The following is a 24559-nucleotide window of genomic DNA, read 5'->3' as shown; positions in this document are numbered from 1 at the left end:
CCGATCACCCTTTAGCTCTCATGTTATATTAGTTAGGTGAAAATATAGGTGTTATTGATTAAGGGTACAGGGTATAGTCTTCGGTGAGTTATGCGGGGAGGGGGAGTCACCGCTCGATGACCATACCCTGGTGTTGATGTTTTTCAGTGAGTAGGAGAGAGGTGATCAAATTCGGTGTGTAGTCACCGAAGTAATTGAAGAGTGATGGAGGAGAGAGAGAGAGATGAGAGAGGAGAGAACAACCAAACAAAATTGAGAATCACTCAAACACCCTAGGTAATTGACCATACCCCCTGATTGAGTGCAAACTGGGGAGTTGACATGGCATTATATTATTGGATATGATTTACTCAAACACCCTAGGGTGATTGACCATACCCTCCACCCTAAAGGTTTTAGATTTTTGTTTGTTTTTTAATTTTTTTTTCTTGTTTTTTTTGTTTTTGATTTTTTAATTATTTTTTTCATTTTTTAGATTTTTTTTTTGAATTTTTATAATTTTTTTTTGTGATTTTTTTTTTTTATTTTTAGAGGTTTTTTATTATCTTTTTTATATGAATCGATCGGGATAGTGATTCATCCATTTAAAATTATTCGGATATGGATCGGATCACAATCCATTATGTTAGATCATGAATCAGATCATAACCCATTTAAATTGGATCATTAATAGATCGAATCATAATTCAATCCATATTCATCTATTGAGAGGCCTACCATCACACTTGTCCACCTCCAAATATTACTTCCTCTCAACTTGATTGTAAAAACTCCAAGAGCAACCACAATTTTCCAAACAGCCCCTCAACTATTACAAAAGGCCACATAGACCCCTCAGAAAAAAAGATGATATGTCTAACAAGGTTTCATCAGCCAGTGATGCACAATGATCACCTGCTTTGGTTTGGAAAGAGATATTGCTAGATGAATTTGAATGCTTCAAGAATGATGGAAGTTTAAGTGACATAGCCTTTGGTGATATTATTATCTTTTAGTTTGGTGTGGTGGGTGGTATGACTTACTTGTAAGAAATTTTAAGGCTAAAATAGCCTATTCAGTTGATGTAAAATATTAGTTTTATTGTATAATAAACATTTTGGATATTTGTGATAAATCCAATTCTGATCTTATGATTTCATTGAGTACCGTAAAAAACAGCTTCGGGTGAAACCAAAATTATTTAATGCATGCGTTATAAAAGTTAAAACGTTAAAAGTATATTTTTGTAGTTTACCTTCAGTACAAACTTCAACATGGCCCTTTAATATAAATCTATTTCAGACTCAAAATTCAAAAAACAATTTATGTATATTCTTTTTACAATATGAAATAGTAAATTCTAGTGGTGAATTGAAGATCAAATGTACAACATGATATGGACCAATTACGATGTAATATGTTATAAAAAAAAATTGAACTTAATTGACAAAATTATAGATATAGAATGTTTTCATAGTTTTATTATGTACAAATAAATACCCTCTTCAATTCCAAATTTGATTGGGAATTCCTTTTATGTGGTTTATTTCACTTTCACTTCCATCATGTAATGTAATGTGGATGATATATTTAACATAATAACATTCTTGATGAGATATAAAAGTTTCATAATTTTTTTGATAAAGCATAGTTGGGACTTGGGACCCCTTTGATCGATCACACCTAACAATTCATATTAGTAACACAGACTTTGACTCATCTAATTCAAATCAAGTATATATGACTTTGACCCATCTAAGTATCATTGAGACTTTGATATCTACATCTGAGTTGATACATATATTTCATATGTTACGTACTGAGAAATATTTAATACATAAACGATATTAAATAGGGATCGCGAGAACACATAAATCTTGTGCATTTTGTTATAACTTCCATATGTATAAGTTAGTTGACTATGTAACTTTTATTATCTTACTCTCTTTCACTCTCCAACTAAATTAGCAAAACACTACAAAAGAAATGTCATTGTCTGCTTTTAATCTAAATGAAGTGTAGGGTATAGATGAAATTCGATGAAAAGTTATTCATATATCTAAAACATGTGTTTGAAAATTTGAAGGGTGGGGTATAGATGATGAAAAGTTATATTGTTACTATATATATTTTTAATATAAATAAATGGTTGAGATAACATATGAATACCCATATGAATATACTCTATTATATCACATTACAGGGTCTAGTATAAAAAGAGATGCCACTATGAGTGAAGTGGTTGATGAAAAACTCATGTAAGTGTAATAAAAAGAAATCCTTTATGATTTTCTTCAACGAGTATCCTTAAAATATATAAAATAGTTAATTAACATTTTCAAAACCCGAGCAAATGATATTTTACGATAAAATACACCTTCCACTTCATTTGATCTTTGTTCCAAGCATTGTTGTCCATGTTGTTGCAATCGTTTAAATTAGGAACGCTAGTGGATCTGATACCAATTTGTAGGCAGCGAAATTGTGATTCAAAAAATGATCAAACGAAATCAATCTCGAGTATGATCCTTGATGATTTATAATCAAATTTGCTGACAACGATAAATGGATTAATCAAAATTGTAATATTAATCTTGGTGTCAATCATGATGCCCGGAATCACCAATATATACCTGGCTTAGTAGCCATTAGAAACAGTCAATTGGTGTGAGTTTTAACCACCGAACCTACGTTAAGTTTGTTTGTTATTAACCACCATGACAACCTACTAATCCAAGGTTAATTTTATCAAGTTTGGTCATAGGTTAATTACATAATATACATAACAATAATCACTAATAATGCTTAGTTTAAATAAGTCTAACAGGGAGTTCATGGGTCAATAACACCCATACTTGGTACAATGAGAATTTTTCATTGTCTTATGTTATTTTGTAAGTAGCCTATAACCAATATTTATGTGTTATATATCAGACATGGTTATATGTTAATGAAGATTTGGGGTAAAAAAAAAAAAACAAAGGTGCATTGTGGGGTGCATTGGCTAAGATCAATTATTGAGGATGATGCATGATGTGGTCCAACTATATATATGAACAACCAGAAAAGAGACGTAGCAAATGTCTGATGCCACGATAAGGCGGGTATTGATATAGATCAAACAAAAAAAAGGCGAGGGTGGGACTGGGTGGGGGTCGGATGGATGTACTAATTCTTGATATTAAGTTTGTTGTACATCTTATTATTTGTGGTGTTCGCGTAATTCATGTTGCTTGTTTACTCTAGCAAGAGGGACAAACTACATATAAAGAAAAAAACTCAAAAGTGGCATCCCCAGATTCAAAGTGTATCCTTTTATGTCAGGACTTCTAAGTAACTACAATATATATGTCCTATTTGTAACCATGTAATCATGTATTATTGGTTTACGTAACGAAACCGATGTGTAGATATGACAATTTCAACTTATTTACTTAAGAACATAGATACCAAATATTTAGCTAAAGTACGTGGAATTGCGTCTTAAACTGATCCAAAGTGTACTTTTCTAAGTCCATTTTTTTCAATTTTGTTTAAAACTTAGATTATTTTTGTAAGGGACCCAATCAAAAGCCGGTTTATCACCTGTTGTTACTCTCAACTTCACATTATGAACACTGTGCAAAGAAAAAGGCATATGGAGATTTGTAGACCATGCGCAAGACAGAAGCAATGCCATTACAACAAAAAAAAATTTAAGTAAAAGGGAAAGAAAAACAAAAGTTGAGACTTGAGTTGAATATTTTCGGATTGGATTAAAAGAAGTTAGACCATCCGCAATCGATTGTCAAGACGAAGTGACAGGTTAACGATTAGGGACCAAGGACCTTGCATAATGGCGATTGTCCATGATCGGTATTTTGGTCTAATGTTGTCCCCCACGGATCTGTTTGTGGTGAATTTTATTTTATTCATTTTTTTTCTAAATAATAATCGATTTAATAATTTAAAATGCCAAAATGACAAACGGCAGGTAAACTCACAACAAGCTGAGCGGCAACCTCTTTTTAGTTTTTTTTTTTCAATCCTACTTTAGTGTGTTGGAGTGGAGATATTGTAAGAAGGTTAGTGACTTAGACTATCTTCAATGCATCCATTGGAGGGATGCTCTTGAAGGTCTTTACAAGCCCTTAGCATTGTGAGGTTTTGTCCATAGATGCCCTTAGGCCGGAGGGTGTCGGGGCGCCATACCCGCCACCTCAGCCTCTATAGCGCCCAAGGGGCTATACACCCACACCCTCCATGTTAAGGAGGGGCGCCATACTTCACTCGCCAACATAGTAACGAGAGGAGAAGGGGGTATCAGGTGGGGCCCACTTGTTTGCACCAATCAAAAAAAAATTATTTTTTTTTCTATAGCGCCCCTAGGGGTTATCACCACACCCTCCATGTTAAAGGGGGGGTTATAAAGCCCACTTGGCTGACGTGGCGCCTACGTGGCGCTGAGGTGGCGCTTATAAAGCCCCAAGGGGTTATCCCACACCCTCTAGCCTTAACATCTAAGCCCTTCCACAGGGGCTTTGTTTATGTAAGTGAATGGGCCCAAAGTAAAAGAACAAAATGTTTTATTTTAATATTGTGTGTAGTGGGTAAGTAATGAGATGGAAATTAAAAAGTGTAAGGATATTTGTAGGATTGGAGATGAAATAAGGAGTTTTAAGGACTTGTAAGAATATGACGTGACACCAGACATAGCAGCTAAGAGCGTCTAAGGACATACGTAGCACTGGAGATGGTCTTAGTGACATAATATGGATTACTTTAATTGATGGTGTCACTCTCTCTCTCTCTCTTTCCCTCTCTCTATATCTATATATATAATATCTAAACCATCAAACACTTTTGAATTCACCTACAACAAAATACTTTATTCATTGTAAATCTGAAACTGTCCGTACAATGGACATAAACAAGAAAGAACTGGTGGAAACCCTGACCAGAGGAAGAAATTCTGCAAAGAAACTGCAGAATTTACTTATCCAGAAAGATAATGTTGACAACTTGGTTTGTGTTGATGATCTTGTGGCTGAAATATCACAATCTTTCTATGGTGGCCTTTTGGTGTTGAATGCTTGCAATTCCGGTGACCAGATGACAGAAGTTCACACCGGGAAGACACCCGAACCACCGGCTTCGAAGGGACGGAGAGGCTGTTACAAGAGAAGGTACAAGTACTTGATCGATCATGCATTATTTGTATATTGTTTGATTCAACACTATACATTTTGTTAAGTGTTTGCAGAAAGACGGTAGATTCGAGAATGGTGGTTAGTGAGACCATTGAAGATGGTTATGCATGGAGGAAATATGGACAGAAGGAGATTCTCAATTCTAACTTCCCAAGGTATTCTCTCCTAAGAAATTTAGAGAAATGTAGCATAAACATTGTAAGTTTTGTTTTAACTTTAATTAATAAATATTAAATAACGCGGATATACATATATACAGTGACGGACCCAGAAATTATTTGCTAGGGGTACGGATGAGGTGTTCAACCATATTTTCAAGGGGTGCGGTCGGGTTTTTTGCCTAAAATATACACTAAAAATTTTTTTTCAAGGGGTGCGGCCGCTCACCCTGACCACTATGTAGGTCCGCCCCTGCATATATATGTAACCACCTACATATATATTATGTGACTATGTGACTATCAGCAAAGCATTACGTACAAATGTATTATGTGACTATCTCGTAGTTCTCTTATTAAAGTGGTTGCGTGTTGAGTGTCGAGCACCCTACATTGTTAATATTATCTTGGAAATTTTTTATTTAAAACTTGTATTTTGATTACAGATGTTATTTTAGATGCACACACAAGCAAGTTCATGGGTGCAAAGCCTTAAAACAGGTTCAAAAGTTGGAAGATGGATCAAACATGTTCCATATCATTTATTTTGGCCATCACACTTGCCCACCTCCAAATAATACTTCCTCTCAACTTGCTTGTACAAACTCCAAGAGCAACCACAATTTTCCAAACAGCCCCTCAACTATTACAAAAAGCCACATTGACCCCTCTGTAAAACAAGATGATCTAACTAACAAGGTTTCATCAGCCAGTTGTGCACAATCATCACCTGCTTTGGTTTGGAATGAGATATTGCTAGATGAATTTCAATGCTTCAAGAATGATGGAAGTTTAAGTGACATAGCCTTTGATGATATTATTTTTTCTTAGTTTGGTTTGGTGGGTGGTATGACTTGTTTCTAGTAAATTTTTATGACTTGTTTCTAGTAAATTTTTGAGGTTAAAATAGCCTATTCAAATAATGTAAAATCTAAGTTTTATTGTATAAACAGCATTTTTATTATACTGTGATAAATCCAAATTCTGATATTATGATATGATTAATTGAGTACTATTTAAAACAGCTTTAGGTGCAACCAAAATTATTTAATGCGTGGTAGAAGTTAAAACGTTGAAATTAAGTATATTTATGTGGTTTACCGGACCCAGTTCAATGAACCCAATCATAGTGTTACAGGTGATTCAGTTCAACATGGCCCCTTTAATATAATAATCTATTTAAGACTCAAAAAACAATTTATATATATTCTTTTTATATTCTGGTGGTGATTTGAAGATCAATGTACAACACGATATGGACGAATTAGAATGAGTCTAGTATAAATAGATAGGTGTATTGTAATTTGGTGTGCTTTATTTCAATATAATAAAAGAGTCGAACGAGTTCGTTCGAATCGTGTTTGCATGTTCATTCAAGGGTCTGACTTCCAACAATTGGTATCAGAGCTTGGCGGTTTTGAGAGTTGTTTTCCGAAAAAGGGGAGCTACCCCTTGCGGGGCTGTAGCGGTAGTAAAAGAGCAAGGAGTTTGGTGATCGGAAATTAGAAGTGACGACTAAGAGAGTAAATTTTCGCCAGCTAGATTTGTTTGTGTAGAAAGAGAATATAGAGATTAACAATCGGAGTGTTTTAATTGTTAGAGAGGACGGGGTGGTGCGTGAAACTATCACGGCCACCATCCATCACTCGGTATATCCACCGCCGGTATAAACATTAACGCGTTAATGTGCAACGAAATCAAATTTTCGTTATTTTCTTCACGTGTGATGGTTTGGTTTTGTGAGTGGATTTGTTGGTTGGGGGGGAATTGTTGGGTGTGGTGATGAGTGATGACCACCCCCACTAAAAATGGTTGTGAGTGATGGAAAAATGGTCGATGACATGGCGAAACTTGATTGGTGCCTGTGAGTGATAAATTCTATCACTAGTGAACCACCCCCCCCCCTCCCCTTAGGGGAGGGGGTAGTCACTAGTGATAGAATTCTATCACTTACAATATCCAATCATGTTTCGCCATGTCATCAACCATTTTTCCATCACTCACAACTTTTTTTAGTGGCGGTGGTCATCACTCACCTCCACACCCAACAATTTCCCCACAACCAACAATTACTCTCACAAAACAAAAAAAAAAACATCACGCCGTTAAAAAAATAACGAAATCGAGAAACCGTGATTGTATCACGCGTGAATGTTATGGTGGCGGTGGGAAAAAATTGATTTCCACGCGTTGAACTTTGATTTTGTGATATTATCACGCATCGCCCCTCCACCCTTAGGGTGTAAGGGGTGCTCACCTAATAGGTGAGTCCCCCATCTTACACCTAACCAATCACATGGTGCCACGTCAACTCCCCTAATACACTCCCCTAATTCCCCTTTTTGATGGCGGCACTCACCTATTAGGTGAGTTCAAAATTATTTTTTTTTTTTGTTAAAATTATGGATGTTTAAAAATTTATATAAAAGACATTTCATTAAATTTAAAAAAAAATACATTCAAACTAGAAAAAAAAAACACATTCAAACTAGAAAAAAAAAACACATTCAAACTAGAAAAAAAAAATACATTCAAACTAGAAAAAAAATACATTCAAACTAGAAATCGCATGGCCACCCGTACTTGTTAGCGATTTCTCGCTTTCGGGCTAGGATGATCGGCAACATACTTGGCGGAACATCGTCGTGCGGCTTAAGGAAGGTTTTCATATCTCGATCGTAATTGTAGTTTTTCATCGTCTCGATTTGTACCGATATGAGCTCGCGAGCCTCCGACTCTCTTTTTTTCCTCAATTCGATCGCCTCCAATTCTACCGCTTGCTTCGCTTCTTTCATGGCGGTGTACACTTTGAATTGTGCCGCCAACTCGGCCGAGCTTCCCTCGGACGATGTAGCTTGACGCTTGTCTCGCCGTTGTGCTCTTTGTGGCGAGGGATCTTCGTTAATATCCGGTATTGAAAAGTCTACGTCAACCGGCTTTCTTTTATGTGCCGAACCTTCACCTTCCTCGCCCATCAATGGGACTTGGGCCCATTTCTCGTGTTTTCGAACGACCTCCCACGCCTCGATGTGTTGAAAACCGCTTGGAAATCTTTCTTTAAATTCTTTTAACGCGACTTTCATCACGTCGAGATCTTGACATCCACTTGCTCGTGTGCGATCCTACATGTTATAAAATAAAAAAAATTAGAAAGTGTTAAAAAAGTATGAACTTAGAAAAAAATAAAAAATATGCAATGTTAAAAAAAATATAATTTTTACCGCTTGTTGGTATAGGCCGTTGAAAAAGTTTATTTTCGCATGCATCGGGTTCCATTTAGACCGTACTTGATGAACGGTCCGGTTACTTCCACCGATAGTTTTGTTAAAGTGCTCTAAAATTTTACCCCAAAAACTTTCGCGACTTTGTTGATTGCCCTTTTTTTTGTTGGTAGAACAATGTACCCACGCCTTCGCCAACGCCTCTTCTTGTTCTTTTGTCCATTTTTCGCTCACCGTTTTCCCTTTTTTTTCTCGAGCCTCGTCTTCTTCGTTGCCCGCGTCTTCGTCCACATTATATTCATATTCCTCGTCGTCGTCGCCCAAATTTTGAGTTTCGGGCACTACCTCATCGTCCTCGTCGTCCTCGTCAATAGGTAGAGGACGTTCGACATTTCCTCGTGTAGAAGGAACTTGTGGAGAACGATAAGCATATGGGTCGAAGGCGGGGGATTGAGGAGGAGCGTCCATTGATAGCAAATTTTGAAAATAGCCGAAATTGGGTTGTTGGGTGTTGTAAAACGAGGGGTGTGGAGGTTGTTGGAAAAAAAACGGGGGTTGTGAAGTGTATCCGAAAGGGGGTTGTGGTTGAGCATTTGCACCGCTCGAACCATCTCGAGACGGTTTCGAGACCCGTCCCTTAGTTTTTTTCTTGGCCTCGCGGGATCGGTTCTCCATTGCTCGGTGTATAAAAAATAAAAAGTGGAGGAGGTTTGGTTGGAGAGTATAAAAAATAAAAAGTGAAATGGTTGTGGTTGGAGAGTTTAAAAAAATATAGAGAATGAGATGGGTTGTGTATAAAAAAAGGGTGAGAATGAGATGGGTTGTGTATAAAAAAAGGGTGAAAATGAGTTGGGTATTTATATAGTTTAAAAAAAGTGATTTTTTTTTTTTTATAAAAAAGTCGACCGTTCAACGGTCATATTCCTCGATCAATGTGCAAATTCAAGCGGTAACCCCACACCCAAATTGAACCTTGATTCGGGACCCCGCGGGGATGGCGGCGGTGTTCCCGATCGAGGAAATCATTCACCGAGCCACTCCCCGATTACGCCCCGTACACCCTTATGCTGAAAAGCAAGAGTGGAGTTATACACGTATTTGTTCCATGCAATTAATTGTCAAAGAAAATTAGTTGGCCAATGATATTATGCATCTGAGTTGGAAAGTCAAACTTTGATGGCCACATACATGGGAAAGGATAGAAAAAAAAGGACAGGTGTTTTTCTTATAAGGAAACGATGGCTAGATATATTTTTGTCGTACTTGCTATTGGAAATATTAAAAGAGAACATACAAATTGGTATTCATCTCAAATTGGTGAGAGAAGTGAAATTTGAGTGGCTTACTGTCCCGTTATCGGACGAATTAAAGAACACACAAAAATAAAACCAACCTGGCGATTAAGAAAGGAGATCCTTGAACTGCACGGATGATTCCTTTCCTTAAAGGATTTTACGCGCTCATATTGCTGTGAGCTGCAGCGTAAACTCCCAGGATTTAATGCAGAACTTATCCGGTATTCCAACAGTAGGGATGGCAATCAGACCCGAACCCGATGGGTAAACCCGAAACCCGACACATTTGGGACGGGTTTGGGGTCGGTTAATCGGGTTTGGGACGGGTTTGGGAATAGTTTTTATTTTTTTCGCGGGTTTGGGACGGGTTTGGGATTTAGTGATATACCTGTTTACCCGACCCAATTACCCGATAAAGTGTACCCGTTTACCCGATTGTATACCCGATATAATTTCTTTTATATTATTAATATATGTCTATATATGATACATCCATTTTTTACACATATAGGTATTCTATTCCGTATACATTGTAGTTATTTGATATATATTTTTATAATAACAATACAAAATGTAACCGGTTAGTAGTTACCCGATAGATACCCAATGAGTAAGATGGATATACCCAACGAGTAATCTTTTTAAATTAACGGGTTTACCCGAAACCCGCGGGTATACCCGATACTCGATGGGTATTTACCCACTAGAAACCCGACGGGTTTTGGGACGGGTTTGGGACAAGCTTATCTAATCGGGTTTGGGTTTGGGATTACCTAAACCCGTCCCAAACCCGACCCATTGCCATCCCTATCCAACAGCAATGGAAAACCAGAAAACGCAGAAGCTGGAGAAGAAACTGAAGTGGGAGGTTGCGAAATTATGTGTGTTGAATGGGTAGCAGGAGGCTCTAATTTTTAGATTGTGATCACACCAGTGAATGAGAAAAACGGGGAATGGGATAACCTTCCAGAACTTCGAAAGCTTCTTAGTCGTCTAGAGAAAAAGACAACTCTTTTTCCTACGGCAAATAAAAAACCAACGCAATTGGATACAACAGAAACGAGTCAGCAGGGGCTGAATGGGGTTCGTTTAGCAACCAAAGAAGACAGAATTGTGGCGGCTTGTCGTGTTGGCGGTCGACAGCAATGGGTACAGATCGATCAGGGAAGTTTATTGTGTAAAAATCCAATCAATGTTACTTTTGAGTCTGTTATTCACAATGGAAAAAAACGGTGAATGGTGGTTCGGGTCAACGGGTGTCAAGAGGAAGTACCATTGGGATGACGGTACTGACAGGTTTTCAGTTCGTTTCGATGGTGGTAAACTTCAAAGCATTAGCAAATTTCCAAAAGTATCTAATCGGATTTGCGGGTAGACGGACGGAAGAAGATTCATCAAAGCGGGAGACATCGAATCTTGTCACATCTAGAAAGGAAAGCAGAAAACGAAAGAAGCGGGGAGTTTGTTTTTTTCCTTTGATCGGTGGTCAAGAATGGAGTTGTTCCGGTGACCCAAGAAGAAGGATGTCAAATTTGGCCAAAGGATTGGAGTTATCGATAATGGTGCGGATGTGAAGAGACGGGTCCAATTCAAGATTAAGGGAGATAATGAATACGTTAATATTGAATTAAGATGATAAAAATTAAGACGGGTTATGGATACCTCTCGGTGAATTATTTATTGAGTCTTATTAAATATGTTTATCTAGTTCGTTATTTTATTATTTAAAATAGAGTTTGAGTTTGGTTAGGATTAGAATCAGTATTATTGTTAGGTCTATTGTAATTTGGTGTGCTGTATTTCAATATAATAAAAGAGTCGAACGAGTTCGTTGAAATCGTGTTTGCGTGTTCATTTAAGCGTTTGATTTCCAACAATAATTTAATTATGTACAAATAAAGTTCGTTTCCAAATTTGATAGGGAATTCCTTTTCTGTGTTTATAGTTTCACCTTCAATTTCAGACTTTCAGTCAGAGTGTTCATGTCATGTAATGTTGATATGTTTATTATTCTTGATGAGATATAATAGTTTCAATTCATATGATCTAATCTAAATATTAATAAAAGACTACAATTAATGCCACATGGCAATTTCTCTTTCAATTTCACAATTATACTTTTATTTTTATTTAAAAATATTTTGTTATCCTTATCCTTGTTATTATTATTAATATTGTTATTATTATTATTATTATTATTATTATTATTATTATTATTACTATAAATCTCTTAATTTCAATTTTAGTATTATATATAAAAAATATTTTGTTATCCTTATCCTTATTATTATTTTTATTAAATCTCTTAATTTTAATTTAAATAACATACGAAGGAATATTATATTTTTTGCCTTCTTTTTTTCTTTTCTTTTTTGGCATGTGATTTTTCATTTTGTAATAAAACTTTAGTTTTTATAATTTTTGTCACAAAGGTTAAATAATTTTAGTTTGTTTGTTAGGTTTTTGTTTTACGTTTTTCTCGGATTTGTTCAACGTTCGTTGCTATTTAGCACAGTGTTTGATAGTCACATTTGGTCCCTCAGGGTTTTTTTTTCATTCGTATTTGGTGGTCACATTTGGCCTTTTAAGTTTGTTTTACCCCCTCCACTTTCTAATACGCATCATTATAAATTCGACTCCTTCTACGTTTTACGTCACATAAGTCGCTTTGTGTTGGAAATTTGTGTTTTTTTACGCTTTACCCGGTTTTGGTCTTCGTTCGATGCTACTTAGCATGGTTTTACATCCCCACCTCCTCAACGTTGGTAGCACGTTTTATGCCCACTGGCCCGCAACGCGGGTAGCTTAAGACTAGTTATTGATAAAGTATAAAGTATAGTTAGGACTTGGGACCCTTTGATCACACCTACGAATGATTCAAATTAGTAATACGACTTTGACTCTTCTAATTCAAATCAACAATGTATGACTTTGACCCGTCTAAGTACGATTGAGACTTTGATATACACAACCGAGTTGATGCACATCTTTCATATGTTATTGCACATCTTTTAAAAAAAAAAATACTTTTTATTTAACCAACTCACATATTAAACTAAACCATTAAAGTTTAAACAATCACGTTATATTTTTTGGGTTTTATCTTTCTTATTGGTACCTACTACTAACAAGTTGACCATCATCACTCTCAACTTGCACGTTATTTTCTTGTATCACCTCCAAACTAACCCAATCTTAATCCAGTTAGTTTGGTTGCTGACATGACCTGTTTTTTTATGAGGTGACATGCTGATGTGAAAAAAATTAAATCTGTATTATTAGCAGTGACGGATCTAAGAACCTTTTTCACTGGGTTCATTTTGGTAGATTCTCACGAATTCTCACTATTTTTTTTCCAAATCATAAGAGGTTCTCGCTAATTTTCTCCATTTTTTCCAAACCGAATAGGTTCCTGGGAACACACAAAAGTGGCCTAGATCCGCCCCTGATTATAAGCTATGAATAAAGTGGTTGAATAAGTTTCCTTAAAATATTGAAAAAAGTTAATTAACATTTTCAAAACCCGTTCGCATGATAACTTATGATCTTATATCAAATTTGATCTATTGGCAAATGCAAAACCGTTAGTAACATATAGGTTTTGATGGTTTTATTCCTGGTATAATTGACGAAATTTGAGGTTAAAAAAGAAAAAAAAACACCCTTAATTCTCGTACATGATGGTGTTACCTAGCAACCAACTTGTCTCACAAGTGGGAGTCCGTAATTGTCAAGTTGCACACAGAATAACTAAACTATTCGATAATTTCATAAAATAATGCTTGTGACAGAATTCGGTGTTCGCTCGACATATGGTTTTGAATATTATTGTGATTTTTCATGATCCCAGTTGTTGTTTTTTGTTTTTTCTGTCTATGAGACGTGGTAGGAAACAAGAAAGTGACATGACGGTAAGGGGTAAACGGAAAAAGACAAAATATGTTATTAAATGATTGATAAATAAAGTAATTAATATATTATATTCAACATATGATATAACTAAGGCTGTTCGGGGTGTAAGTGGCAACCCCATGCGGGGAGTAGATCCACCGAGAGTGGTGGTACCGCCAACATAGCGGTGAGGTAGAGAGAGGGTGTGAATCCGGTGGGGAGCTGCCGAAGAGAGGGGGAGGAGAGAGAGAGAGCTTGACCAATCAAAAGTTTCTTTTTTTTTAAAAAAAAAAAAAAAACCAATTCACCTAAGAGGGGAGTGCCGCCATCAATTTAGGGTGTTAGGGGAGTTTAAGAGGGGAGTTGACGTGGCACACGAGGATTGGTTGGACGTAAGAGAGGGGACTCACCTCTTAGGTGAGCACCCCTTACACCCTAATATTTATCAAGTTCTAATTATTTAAAGTTTTAAACCTAGATAATTCACGATGAACACAAACTGTATATATAGGTGATTGAAATTTTGTTTATGTTGATTAAGTTAATAATTTGGTATTGAAGTCGGAAAATGAAAAGGATGAACATGAGCTTATGTAATATGTTAAATTTCATAAAGCTTCTAAGGTGGTGTTTGTTTTTTTTTTGGAAGAAGAGCTTCCTGACCTCTTTTGTCTGCACCGTGCAGACGCGGGAAGAGGTTTAGGTGCTGTAGAGTGTTTGTTTTTTTTTCGAGAAGTGCTTTTTACCTCTCCTCAACCTCTTCTTGGGGAAGAGATGAGACCTTAGCTTCTCCAAGCAGAGGTTTACCTCTTCTTGGCACCACCTCCACCTCCACCCCTGCTCCGCCACCACCACCACCCCTGCTCCGCCACCACCACCCCTGCTCCGCCACCACCACCTCCACCTCTGCAAACCCTAATCGACCTCTGCAAACCCTAATCGACCACCACCTCCACCTCTGCAAACCCTAATCGACCTCTGCAAACCCTAATCGACCTCCACCTCCGAAACAAACCCCCTAAATCAATCAGAAACAAAACCCCCAAATCGACCTCCACCTCCGAAACCCTAAATCGATGGCGGTGGTGAAGATGACGGTGGTGAAGATGACGGTGGTGATGATGACGGTGGTGATGATGGCGGTGGTGATGATGACGGTTGTGAAGTGGTGGCGGTGGTGAAGATGACGGTGGTGAAGTGGTGGCGGTGGTGATGATGGCGGTGGTGATGATGATGGTGGTGAAGTGGTAGCGGTGGTGAAGATGGCGGTGGTAGAGAGAGAGTAGAGAGAGAGTAAAGAGAGATCTGTGTGTGTTTGTGTGCGAAGAGCTTTTATATAAAAAAAAAAAACAAACCCTCTTCTCCTTGCAGACTGAAGACATTTGGTCCACCTCTTCTCCTGCAGATGCCTGCAGATGTGGCTTGCAGCAGAAGAGGTTTTCCAGCAGAAAAAACAAACAGCACCTAAGTATTTAGTATATATACACACACTCTATAATTCATTTCACTCGATCTGTTTAAATTTTAGTTAAGCTTTAAACTCTAATCTTTTAACGAGATATAAAACAGAAATATGCTCATAAAAGTTATGTGTTAAAAGTTAAAAAGACATTTATAGTGCATTTCACTTTTAATATATTAATTTCTTTTATTTAAAAAAAAACTATTATTTTTATGTTGAATAATATAGCACTTTTAAATTTAAATCTATATTTATATCTAATCTAAATATTAATAAAAGACTCCATCTAATGCCATGTGTCACTTTCTCCTTCAACCTTATAAATTTTATTTATATTTATTTTAAAATATTTGTTTTATAATTAATGTATGATTATTACTTATATAAATTATATATATATATATATATATATGATATCAATAAATAATTGAATATTTAATTAATATAACTAGAATCCATATCCGTGTATGATTTTTATATAGGACAAATTACATTTTTTGTCCTTTATGTTTGTATCGGGTTGCAATAGATAACCTTTAAGTTCAATAATTACAGTCACAATCCTTTATTTGGAAAACTCAGTACATTTTTCGTCCTTTAACACTAACAAGGTTAAAAGCTTCAGTTAAATTTATTCAATTAAGGGCAGTTTAGTCTTGCTACTTAATTATTTATAGTATAAAAAAAAAAAGAAAAAAGAAAATCAAATCAAATATTAATACACTTTTTCTCTTTGACTCTCTCTTTCTCACAAACTTTGAACACAGTCTCTCTCTATAAACAAATAGCAGCCACCACCATCAAACTCACCACCACCCACCAACAACCACCATCACTAGATCTGTAGTTTGCCACCAACAACCAGCCACCGTCACCTCCTGCCACTGGTCGCCGGTGGTAGTGATTTGAGATTAGTTGTCGATCGACACCAGTCACCTGAAGCCACCGCCACGCCACTGGTCGTTTTTCCGATTCACAATTGCAGATCTGATAAGCAACTGCCCCACCTTTTCTTAAAAATATTTAAATTTCAAATCCAATTCAAATTTTGATTTCTTTGACATTGCAGATCTGACGGTTGAGCAAGGAGTCCCAAGTGTCGTTATCGAACGATCGAATTGTATAGTATCTTTTTGGCAGCTCAACCTATGATCACCTCAGGTACCTTCCTAAAAGATTCTGTGAATTGCCACTTATGCCCTTCCCAGAGGATTTTCCTACGTACCCGGATAAACAACACTTTGTTGATTGTCTAGAGGCCTATGCGAAGCGATTTGGGATCGATCCGGTTTTGATTCTAGTATGGAAAGAGCTGAGTATGATGAGAGCATAGGGATGTGGAGAGTGAAGAGTGTTGGGATGAAAGGGGAGGAGGTGGAGTATGTTTGCAGTTTGCGGATGGCTAGTTGTGGCTGCCGGAGAGAATGCGGAGGCGGTGGTGCCGGAGATTGAAGGGATGGAGGAGTTTAGCGGTGAGGTGAAGCATACATTGTGTATAAAAGTGGAAGTGTTTATAAGGGGGAAGAAAGTGTTGGTGGTGGGTTGTAAGAATTCAGGAGTGGAACTGGAAGTGTGTTTGGATCTTTTGGATCTTTGCAATCATAATTGCTAAACCTTCACTTGTTGTTAGGGATTTTAAATAAAAGTGTGAAATAACCAAAATACCCTTAAGTGAATAGACTTAACTTAAATTTTTAAGCTGGTTAGTTATAAAGGACGAAAGATGTATCGGGTTTTATTTATAAAGGATTGTGACTGTAATTATTAAAGTTAAAGGCTATCCATTGCAACCCGCTACAAACATAAAGGACGAAAAGTGTAATTTACCCTTTTATATATGTTCTTTATATTTTTATTGCAACTACTGCAATGCAAAAATACAATTAGTATAAACTTGAATCACTAAAAATACGAGTACTTGATAAACATTTATATAAATTGAATCACTTATCTTATAACCGATGTTATAACAAATATTCTAGTCTAACTTATAGTAAAAGACTTCAAATAATGCCCCATGATATTTTCTTCTTTAACCTCATATTTTTTTTAATATTTTTTTATAATAGTTTATTTAAGTTTTACAAAAATAAAATTTTTTTACTTTTTTTGTAATTTATAGTATTGTACCTCATGCATAGGTTTCTTTCTTTCTTTCTTTTTTTTTAACCCAAAACTTTTATTCTTTTGCAATTTAGACCATTTATTTTTTTTTTTACTTTTAATCCAAAGCTTTCCATCTTTTATAATTTAAACCCAACTCTTTTTTTATTTTCAGTTTTGGTACACCATACTTTTCAAATTTCCCGAGTTTTTTGTTTCGTTCTAAATTTTGTGAGTTAACGCACCGCAATGTGCGTGTGGGATTCAGCATTTTTTCGTATATTTTTTCCGTTTGACTGGACCGTTGCAACACATCTATTTTACTCTGTTTGACAAGTTTGTCGCAACGCGCGGGTCCTGGATTGACTTAGTTATTTTTTTCTATGTTTTACGTTTCGTTTACTTTCTCTGCAACGAGCGTGCGTGATTCAAAGATTTTATGCCTGGCTTTCGCGTTATTTTTTTCGTTTTTATTTATTTTGTTTTTACGAGCTTTTCCGGTGTTGGTAATAGCTGATAGTGGTATAGCATTGTCACTACTTGGCATAGTTTTACGCCAACCGCTGCAACGCATGGGCTTAATACTAGTATATATTAATAAATGAGATGATTTGGGCTATTTGTCTTTAAATGGTGGAGCAATTTGGTTATGTGGCATCCATTGGTTTAGTGTAGGTTGATTTTGGGAGGGAATTGATGTAATTTCTTTGTAAACAAACCAATTTTGGGAAAACACAAACCAAATTCTAAAACCCACGCGGGATCCGGATACATTCGGGTCACCCATGTTTTCAAATGGATCATATATATTCCTTTTAAAGCTTTCTTCTCTCTCATAACTTCACTTTTTCCAAACCCTAAATACGAAATTCAACCGCTGCTTAATTCTTCTTAGCAGATTCAGGTAAACCACAAAGTTGGAATCGAATCATTTGTATTCTTTTGTCTCTGTTATTGATATGGTTCGGTTTTCTGACCCATCTTTATTTGATCAGAAACCCTAATTCTTCTTCATCTCCTCTCAACCTACATCAGGATTGACACATCTTTGTTCAAATCTTCATTATATTCTTTTAAGAAGCACCAAAATGGGCATAAATTGTGATATCCACAAACATATGTTATCCAATTGATACAGGTATGTCGAAACCCTCTGTTCCATTCCTTTTTCTTCATCTGAAACCCTAATGCGGATTTTAGTATATGTGACCCACGTTGTTTCGTTCAGATTTGTTAACGATTTACATCTTGGTGGGGGATTAATCTACAACTATTGGTACGTTTCGATTTGTTACATTTGTTTTCTTTGCTATTTTCTTTGTTAGTTGTTCATTAATCTTTCTCATGCTCCTATTGTAAACTCCATTAAATATACCTCTAAGATGATTATTAGGATCAATTACTAATAATCAATCTCAATTTATATCCTTTAAAACGATTTTGTATCATCAATTTATGTTTCATTAGGCTTGATTTAAGTTGAATTTTCGAATCAATTTAGGGGTTTCAGCAAATACTATTGTTTTTGGTACGAAATTGGTATAAGTTATAGATATTAGTTTACAATTGAATAGTTTAAGTTGATAAGCAGATTTATATCGCTTACTTCAAACTCAATATTCTTGGCAAGTTCATCATACGCATCAGTGAAATTAGTTGTTTTCAGTAGGCCTATGTTAAATTGCGCAACTGAACAAGATGTTTGTATGGTGACAAGTTAAAAGGGTGCGTTTTACAAATGGATTTCTTTGGATCAATTGAACCGGATGGATGCTTCTTTGGTTGGCGCAAGGTATGGTGATGCATTCTTACTTTTGATTATTGTCAATTTTAATGTAGTATTTTTAACTGATCCTTTCTTTGATTTTAGGGTTTTTGTGTCTTAACTAATCTGTGGTTATATTATCATCTCTGTAAGTTCCTTTTGATTATTTTCAATTTTGATGTAGCTGGCTCATTAGTCCATGTTTTTCATACGCAGTAGTCGAAACCTCTTTTTCCTTTAGCTGGTCAACCACAAACCAAATTTCACAAAGCATGTCTGGTGCTATGATAGATGCCACCTATTATTACTTATTTGTTTATAGTTCCGTTGTTCCGTGTGTTCCTCTTCGAACCCTTTAAGGTTTCTCAACGGCGGTTAACGATGGCGGCTCTGGTTTCAATTGGTATTGGCCTGTGGCTTGGTTATGATGACTTATAAATGTTTACCCACAATTGACGACGATGGCGTGGCAAGGACGGTGAAAGGCAAGTTTAAACCTGCAACCCGCCTTGCAGTCATGGTTTCTGAAAGTTCTGAACCATAGAAAGCACAAACCTCGAATCTATGATAAAAAAATTATTGTTTTTATGTTTGTTTATCCTGATTTTTGTTAGCTACATTTAAGGTTAGGTGTTTATTTTACATTGCTTTATTCGTTTCTCTTTTGCTTCATTTTTTTAAGGTGGTTGTATTGTTGTTTGGTATTTAGGGCTTTGATAATGACCTGGAAGTCATCTCAGCTCGGAACATGGTTTTGAGTCCTCTCATTGTTAATGGTTTGGAAGATAGAATTGGAGAGCCTTTGTGTCGAGTAGTTCTTAAAAGATAGTTTGGTCACTTTCGATTTTTTATGGCTGTGATGATCACCAAGTACTGATCTAAGCTCAATGTTCATAGAATAAGAGGTCTGGGTTACTCTCTTGATGATTTTGTGTTTCATGTGGGAAGTCTCTTATTGTTTGTGTGTCGCGTGGTTTTTGAGTATTCCTTCGTTTTTTGTATTTCGAATCTGTCGTGTTTATTAATTTTGGTTTCTTATTTGTATCAGGTTCGGACGTTTGAATTTCTTTGCATCTTCTGCGATTTGGTATGTATACTTTGGATTCCTTTGGATTTTATATGATTCTTTTGTGTATTTGCTGAATTTCAGTCGAATTTTGTTTTTAGTGGTTTGAAAAGTCCTTTGAGCGATGAAACCATATGGAGGCGTCTTCGTGAAGCAGGATTTGATGAATAATCGATTAACAAAGGGATAAGGGTTAATTAATCGCTCATATTGCTAAACTTGAAGCTCAGGTTGTTATTCTTTTCCACATTGTTGAATAGTTATTTTGACTTAATGAGTTTTTTTTGTTTGTTAGGTTTAAAATTTTTTATTTACTCTTTTGGGATGGATTACATTAATGGATAGTGATTATTGCTGTAGTTTTCAATCAATTGATAAAAATAGATTTAGTGTTACGATGAAAGAAAAATAAAACTGATATAGTTTTTACTTCAATGTTCCAACCCCTAAAGTTTAATGGAAACTGAAGGGTTGATTTGAATGGGTAGTTTTAACTGTATGATTTGTACTATATATTAATGGATTATTGGATTGTTCATTTGTGCCATTTGGTAAAGAATTTTCAAGAAAAGGGTGCAAGCGTTTTTGCTGTTGCTGCTCTTGCATAGAGATGAGTTGTTGATTTGACCAAATACGCATATGAAAGCTTGAAGTTGAATCGTCCAGAGACAGAATTGTGCATCATTTTCTGTATGGGTTGCATATCAGATCTGATTTTCCTAGATCCTACCACTTGGGATTTTATTGGGTTGTTTGTTTGTTAATGTTTATATAAATGGGATTTGAAGGTTAATCATTGTGTATGCTAATTGTTGTTAAAATCATTCTCATTGTGGTATCAATTTGTTCTGCAGGTGCATGGTATGGACTCGAATGCTTCTACTTTACGAAAGACGACGATCTGGCGCGAGGTTTCACATATAGTTAACAAAGAAGGGTTTCTAAAAGATTCTACAGCTGCTCAGGTAATCCTTTTACTTTTTGTTCAATATGGTTGTATACATGATTCTGTACATGAACTTTTGTCATTGTTGATGTCACAACCCCCGATCCCTATTTCCCGGGAACGGGCGGCCGCGAACCAGTTGCGGTGGTATCACGTTATTAACTTATTTGGCAGCGGAAATTTTCATCAGGACCGTAGTTAGGAAATATTGAATCAGAGTAAACCACCATAATTTTATAACTTTAAACATATGGGTAAAACCCAAGTTTTTATTACAAACTGATTTACAGGGATAAATTCCACTTTATTGAAATAAACGTTTTCTTTTATTTAGGTAACTTTTATAGCCACTTTTCCAAGCCTCCAGTGCTGTCCAGCTGGCTTCTAATTGGCTTTCACATTGTGTTACCTGAAACGCGTTTTAAAAAGGTTTTGTCAGTGGAAAATACTGGTGAGTGAATCCCAGTTTAATCAAGAAATATTAATTTAATTTGAACAGTATTGAGAGCGATTACAATGTTTATATCTACCCAATTACTCATTCAGTAGTGTCAAGTCTGACTAGAGGGTCATATTACGCATTGGCTAACTCTTTGTCCAATGGTAACGTTACTCAAATTTTGTATACAAAACCCCAACATACCGGCAGTAATTGTAGAATTACAAAGACTCAATCACTGCTAAATTGCATTGTAAAAAGGTTAAGGTTTTGTAAAAACTGTTAACAAAAAGGAGATTACTCACATTGCTATTTTAGGGTTTTCAGTAGTGATATCCTGGGAATAATCTATAATTTACACAAATGCACGTGTGTTAGTATAATAACCCATTTTAACATTAGTAATACCCTCCCCGAGACGGCATTTCAACGACTACATCGGGCAGAACCACGACAGCCGTTACAGAACCCTAGATCAATCGGGCAGAGTATCTAATACGTATCCAGGGGTTATAATACTTACAACAGAGCAGAACCTCGCTATTTGGGGGGTATAACGCCCGGGTATAATAACGCCACTACAGAAATTAAGATTGAGAAAAGAAAGTTGAACGAGCAGACTGAAGGCCGTTGCCTTCTATTTATAGGGCTGTAATCGGAGGTTCTTGCGGTCCGCGTAAGGGTAAGGCAAGGCCTTACGCGGCCCGCATGGCATAGGGGTCTAGGCGTAGCTGATCCGGGTCATCACTAGGTTCAACACGCATTATGACACGTGTCATCTCAGGGTCGTGCCACAATTCAGGACACTCGCGGCCCGCATGGACTTAGGCAAACTTATACGCGGCCCGCATGAACTAAGGATTTCAGCGGAGTCCGGTTCACACCCTTATGCGGCCCGCGTTAAGTTGAGGTGAGGTCATACGCGACCCGCCTCAACTTATTATTGATTGTTTTTAATTTATTTTATATATTATAGTCTATTTTGGGCTCGGTTTTCACATATGGGGTGCATATAAAGACATATGGAGACATTTTAAGATATATTAGGGTGTTGAAAAATTTATGAGGGTGTCGGTTTACGTTAGGGTTGTTATATCCTCCCCACCTTGTTTTAGAGCTCGTCCTTGAGATTTACTGGAATAAGTGTGGATATTTCTTTTGCATTTCTGATTCAAGCTCCCATGTGTACTCGGGTCCTCTTTTGGAGTCCCACTTCACTTTGACCAAAACTAGTCTCTTGTGCTTGAGATTCTTGGTTTTCCTATCTTCAATCTGTAGAGGCCTTTCTACAAACTTGAGTTGCTCATTAACCTCTATATCCTTAAGAGATACTACGAGTGATTCGTCAGCTAGACACTTTTTGAGATTAGATACATGAAATACATCATGTATTCCTGCCATTTCCTCTGGCAGTTGTAGCTGATAAGCTACAGGTCCTATTCTTTTAATAATTTCAAAGGGTCCAATATACCTGGGACTTAGCTTTCCTCTTTTGATGAATCTTACCACTCCTTTCCAGGGTGAAACTTTTAACAATACTTTGTCTCCTACCTGAAATTCTAACGGTTTACGTCTATTGTCAGCGTAGCTCTTTTGTCGATCACGTGCTATTTTCAGTCGTTCCTTGACTTGAATAATTTTGTCAGTAGTTTCTTGTACTATCTCAGGTCCAGATAGTTGCTTTTCCCCAATTTCTGCCCAACAAACTGGGGTTCTGCACTTTTGTCCATAAAGTGCTTCGAATGGTGCAGCATTGATACTTGTGTGATAACTGTTATTATAAGAAAATTCTATCAAAGGTAAGTGTTCGTCCCAGTTACCTCCGAAATCAATTACACAAGCTCTAAGCATATCTTCCATGGTCTGAATTGTTCTTTCACTTTGCCCGTCCGTTTGAGGATGATACGCGGTGCTTAGATTTAGCTTGGTTCCCATTGCTTTTTGAAAACTTAACCAAAAATGAGAGGTAAAACGGCTATCTCTATCAGAAACAATTGATAAAGGTATTCCATGTAATGAAACGATTTCATTTACATACAATTTAGCTAATTGTTCCATGCTAAAGGTTTCCTTCATTGGTAAGAAATGAGCTGACTTGGTTAGCATATCTACAATCACCCAGATTGTATCATTACCTTTTCTTGTTTTGGGTAATTTAGTAACAAAATCCATTGTTATCAATTCCCATTTCCAGACTGGCATTTCTAATTGCTGTAATAAACCTGAGGGTTTCTGATGTTCAGCTTTAACTTGTGAGCAAGTTAAACATTTAGAAACATAAGCTGCTATATCCTTTTTCATTCCTATCCACCAGAAATTTTTCCTTAAATCCTGGTACATTTTATCACTTCCTGGGTGCATCGTATATTTAGATTTATGAGCTTCTTCTAATATACGGTGACGTAGGTTTCCTAACTTAGGTATCCACATTCTCGTTTTATGGAACCTCCAAATTCCATCAGTTCCTTGTTCTAATTCCTTAATCATTCCTTTTAATTTTTCAGTATCTTCCTTGATTACTGACTTTTGAACTTTTCTAATCTGATCATTTAAATCTACTTGTAGATTTAATTTAAGAGAACGTACCCTTTTTGGCTTTTCGTGATATTTTCGACTTAAAGCGTCAGCCACCACATTGGCTTTTCCTGCATGATACTGGATATCACAGTCATAATCGCTAAGCAATTCCATCCAGCGTCTTTGTCTCATATTCAACTCTTTTTGCCCGAAAACATATCTTAAACTTTTATGATCTGTGAATATGGTAAACTTACTACCATAAAGATAATGTCTCCAAATCTTAAGGGCAAAAATTATAGCTCCTAATTCCAAATCATGGGTTGAATAATTCTCTTCATGACTTTTAAGCTGTCTAGAGGCGTAAGCTATAACCTTTTGGCGTTGCATCAACACACATCCATAACCTAATTTAGAAGCATCACAATAGATTACAAAGTCTTCAGTTCCTTCTGGTAATGCTAATATAGGTGCATGGGTTAATCTTTGCTTAAGGATTCTAAAAGCTTCTTCTTGTTTTGGTCCCCA

General features: G+C 36.3%; 2 protein-coding genes and 1 long non-coding RNA gene across 3 annotated transcripts; 2 read left to right on the top strand and 1 right to left on the bottom strand.

The window, feature by feature from the left end:
* Nucleotides 1-4832: 4832 nt before the first annotated feature.
* LOC110904966 (probable WRKY transcription factor 70) lies at nt 4833-6290 on the top strand. Its single transcript, XM_022150827.2, has 3 exons — nt 4833-5144; nt 5222-5323; nt 5773-6290. The coding sequence occupies exons 1-3, from the start codon at nt 4879-4881 to the stop codon at nt 6155-6157; spliced, it is 753 nt and encodes a 250-aa protein (XP_022006519.1). The 5' UTR covers nt 4833-4878; the 3' UTR covers nt 6158-6290.
* A 1582-nt stretch (nt 6291-7872) lies between these two features.
* LOC110906278 lies at nt 7873-9104 on the bottom strand. Its single transcript, XM_022151455.2, has 2 exons — nt 8548-9104; nt 7873-8448 (listed from the first exon to the last, which is right to left on the bottom strand). The coding sequence occupies exons 1-2, from the start codon at nt 9013-9015 to the stop codon at nt 7885-7887; spliced, it is 1032 nt and encodes a 343-aa protein (XP_022007147.1). The 5' UTR covers nt 9016-9104; the 3' UTR covers nt 7873-7884.
* Nucleotides 9105-15991: 6887 nt separating this feature from the next.
* LOC110904969 lies at nt 15992-16893 on the top strand. Its single transcript, XR_002572853.2, has 2 exons — nt 15992-16356; nt 16452-16893. It is a non-coding gene; the product is annotated as an uncharacterized LOC110904969 (long non-coding RNA).
* The last annotated feature ends 7666 nt before the right edge of the window (nt 16894-24559 follow it).

The sequence above is a fragment of the Helianthus annuus genome, chromosome 14 (assembly GCF_002127325.2).
Source record: "Helianthus annuus cultivar XRQ/B chromosome 14, HanXRQr2.0-SUNRISE, whole genome shotgun sequence".
NCBI classification, from domain to species: domain Eukaryota; kingdom Viridiplantae; phylum Streptophyta; class Magnoliopsida; order Asterales; family Asteraceae; genus Helianthus; species Helianthus annuus.
This window is presented reverse-complemented; position numbering and strand designations above follow the sequence as displayed.

Bases quoted from the DNA above. Each gene is read 5' to 3' on its own strand.
- LOC110904966 (XM_022150827.2), top strand. From the start codon at position 4,879: ATGGACATAAACAAGAAAGAACTGGTGGAAACCCTGACCAGAGGAAGA. The intron at 5,145-5,221 runs GTACAAGTACTT...AAGTGTTTGCAG, and splicing joins AGAGGCTGTTACAAGAGAAG to AAAGACGGTAGATTCGAGAA. The intron at 5,324-5,772 runs GTATTCTCTCCT...TTTTGATTACAG, and splicing joins CTCAATTCTAACTTCCCAAG to ATGTTATTTTAGATGCACAC.
- LOC110906278 (XM_022151455.2), bottom strand. From the start codon at position 9,015: ATGGACGCTCCTCCTCAATCCCCCGCCTTCGACCCATATGCTTATCGT. The intron at 8,449-8,547 runs GTAAAAATTATA...TATAACATGTAG, and splicing joins ACGGCCTATACCAACAAGCG to GATCGCACACGAGCAAGTGG.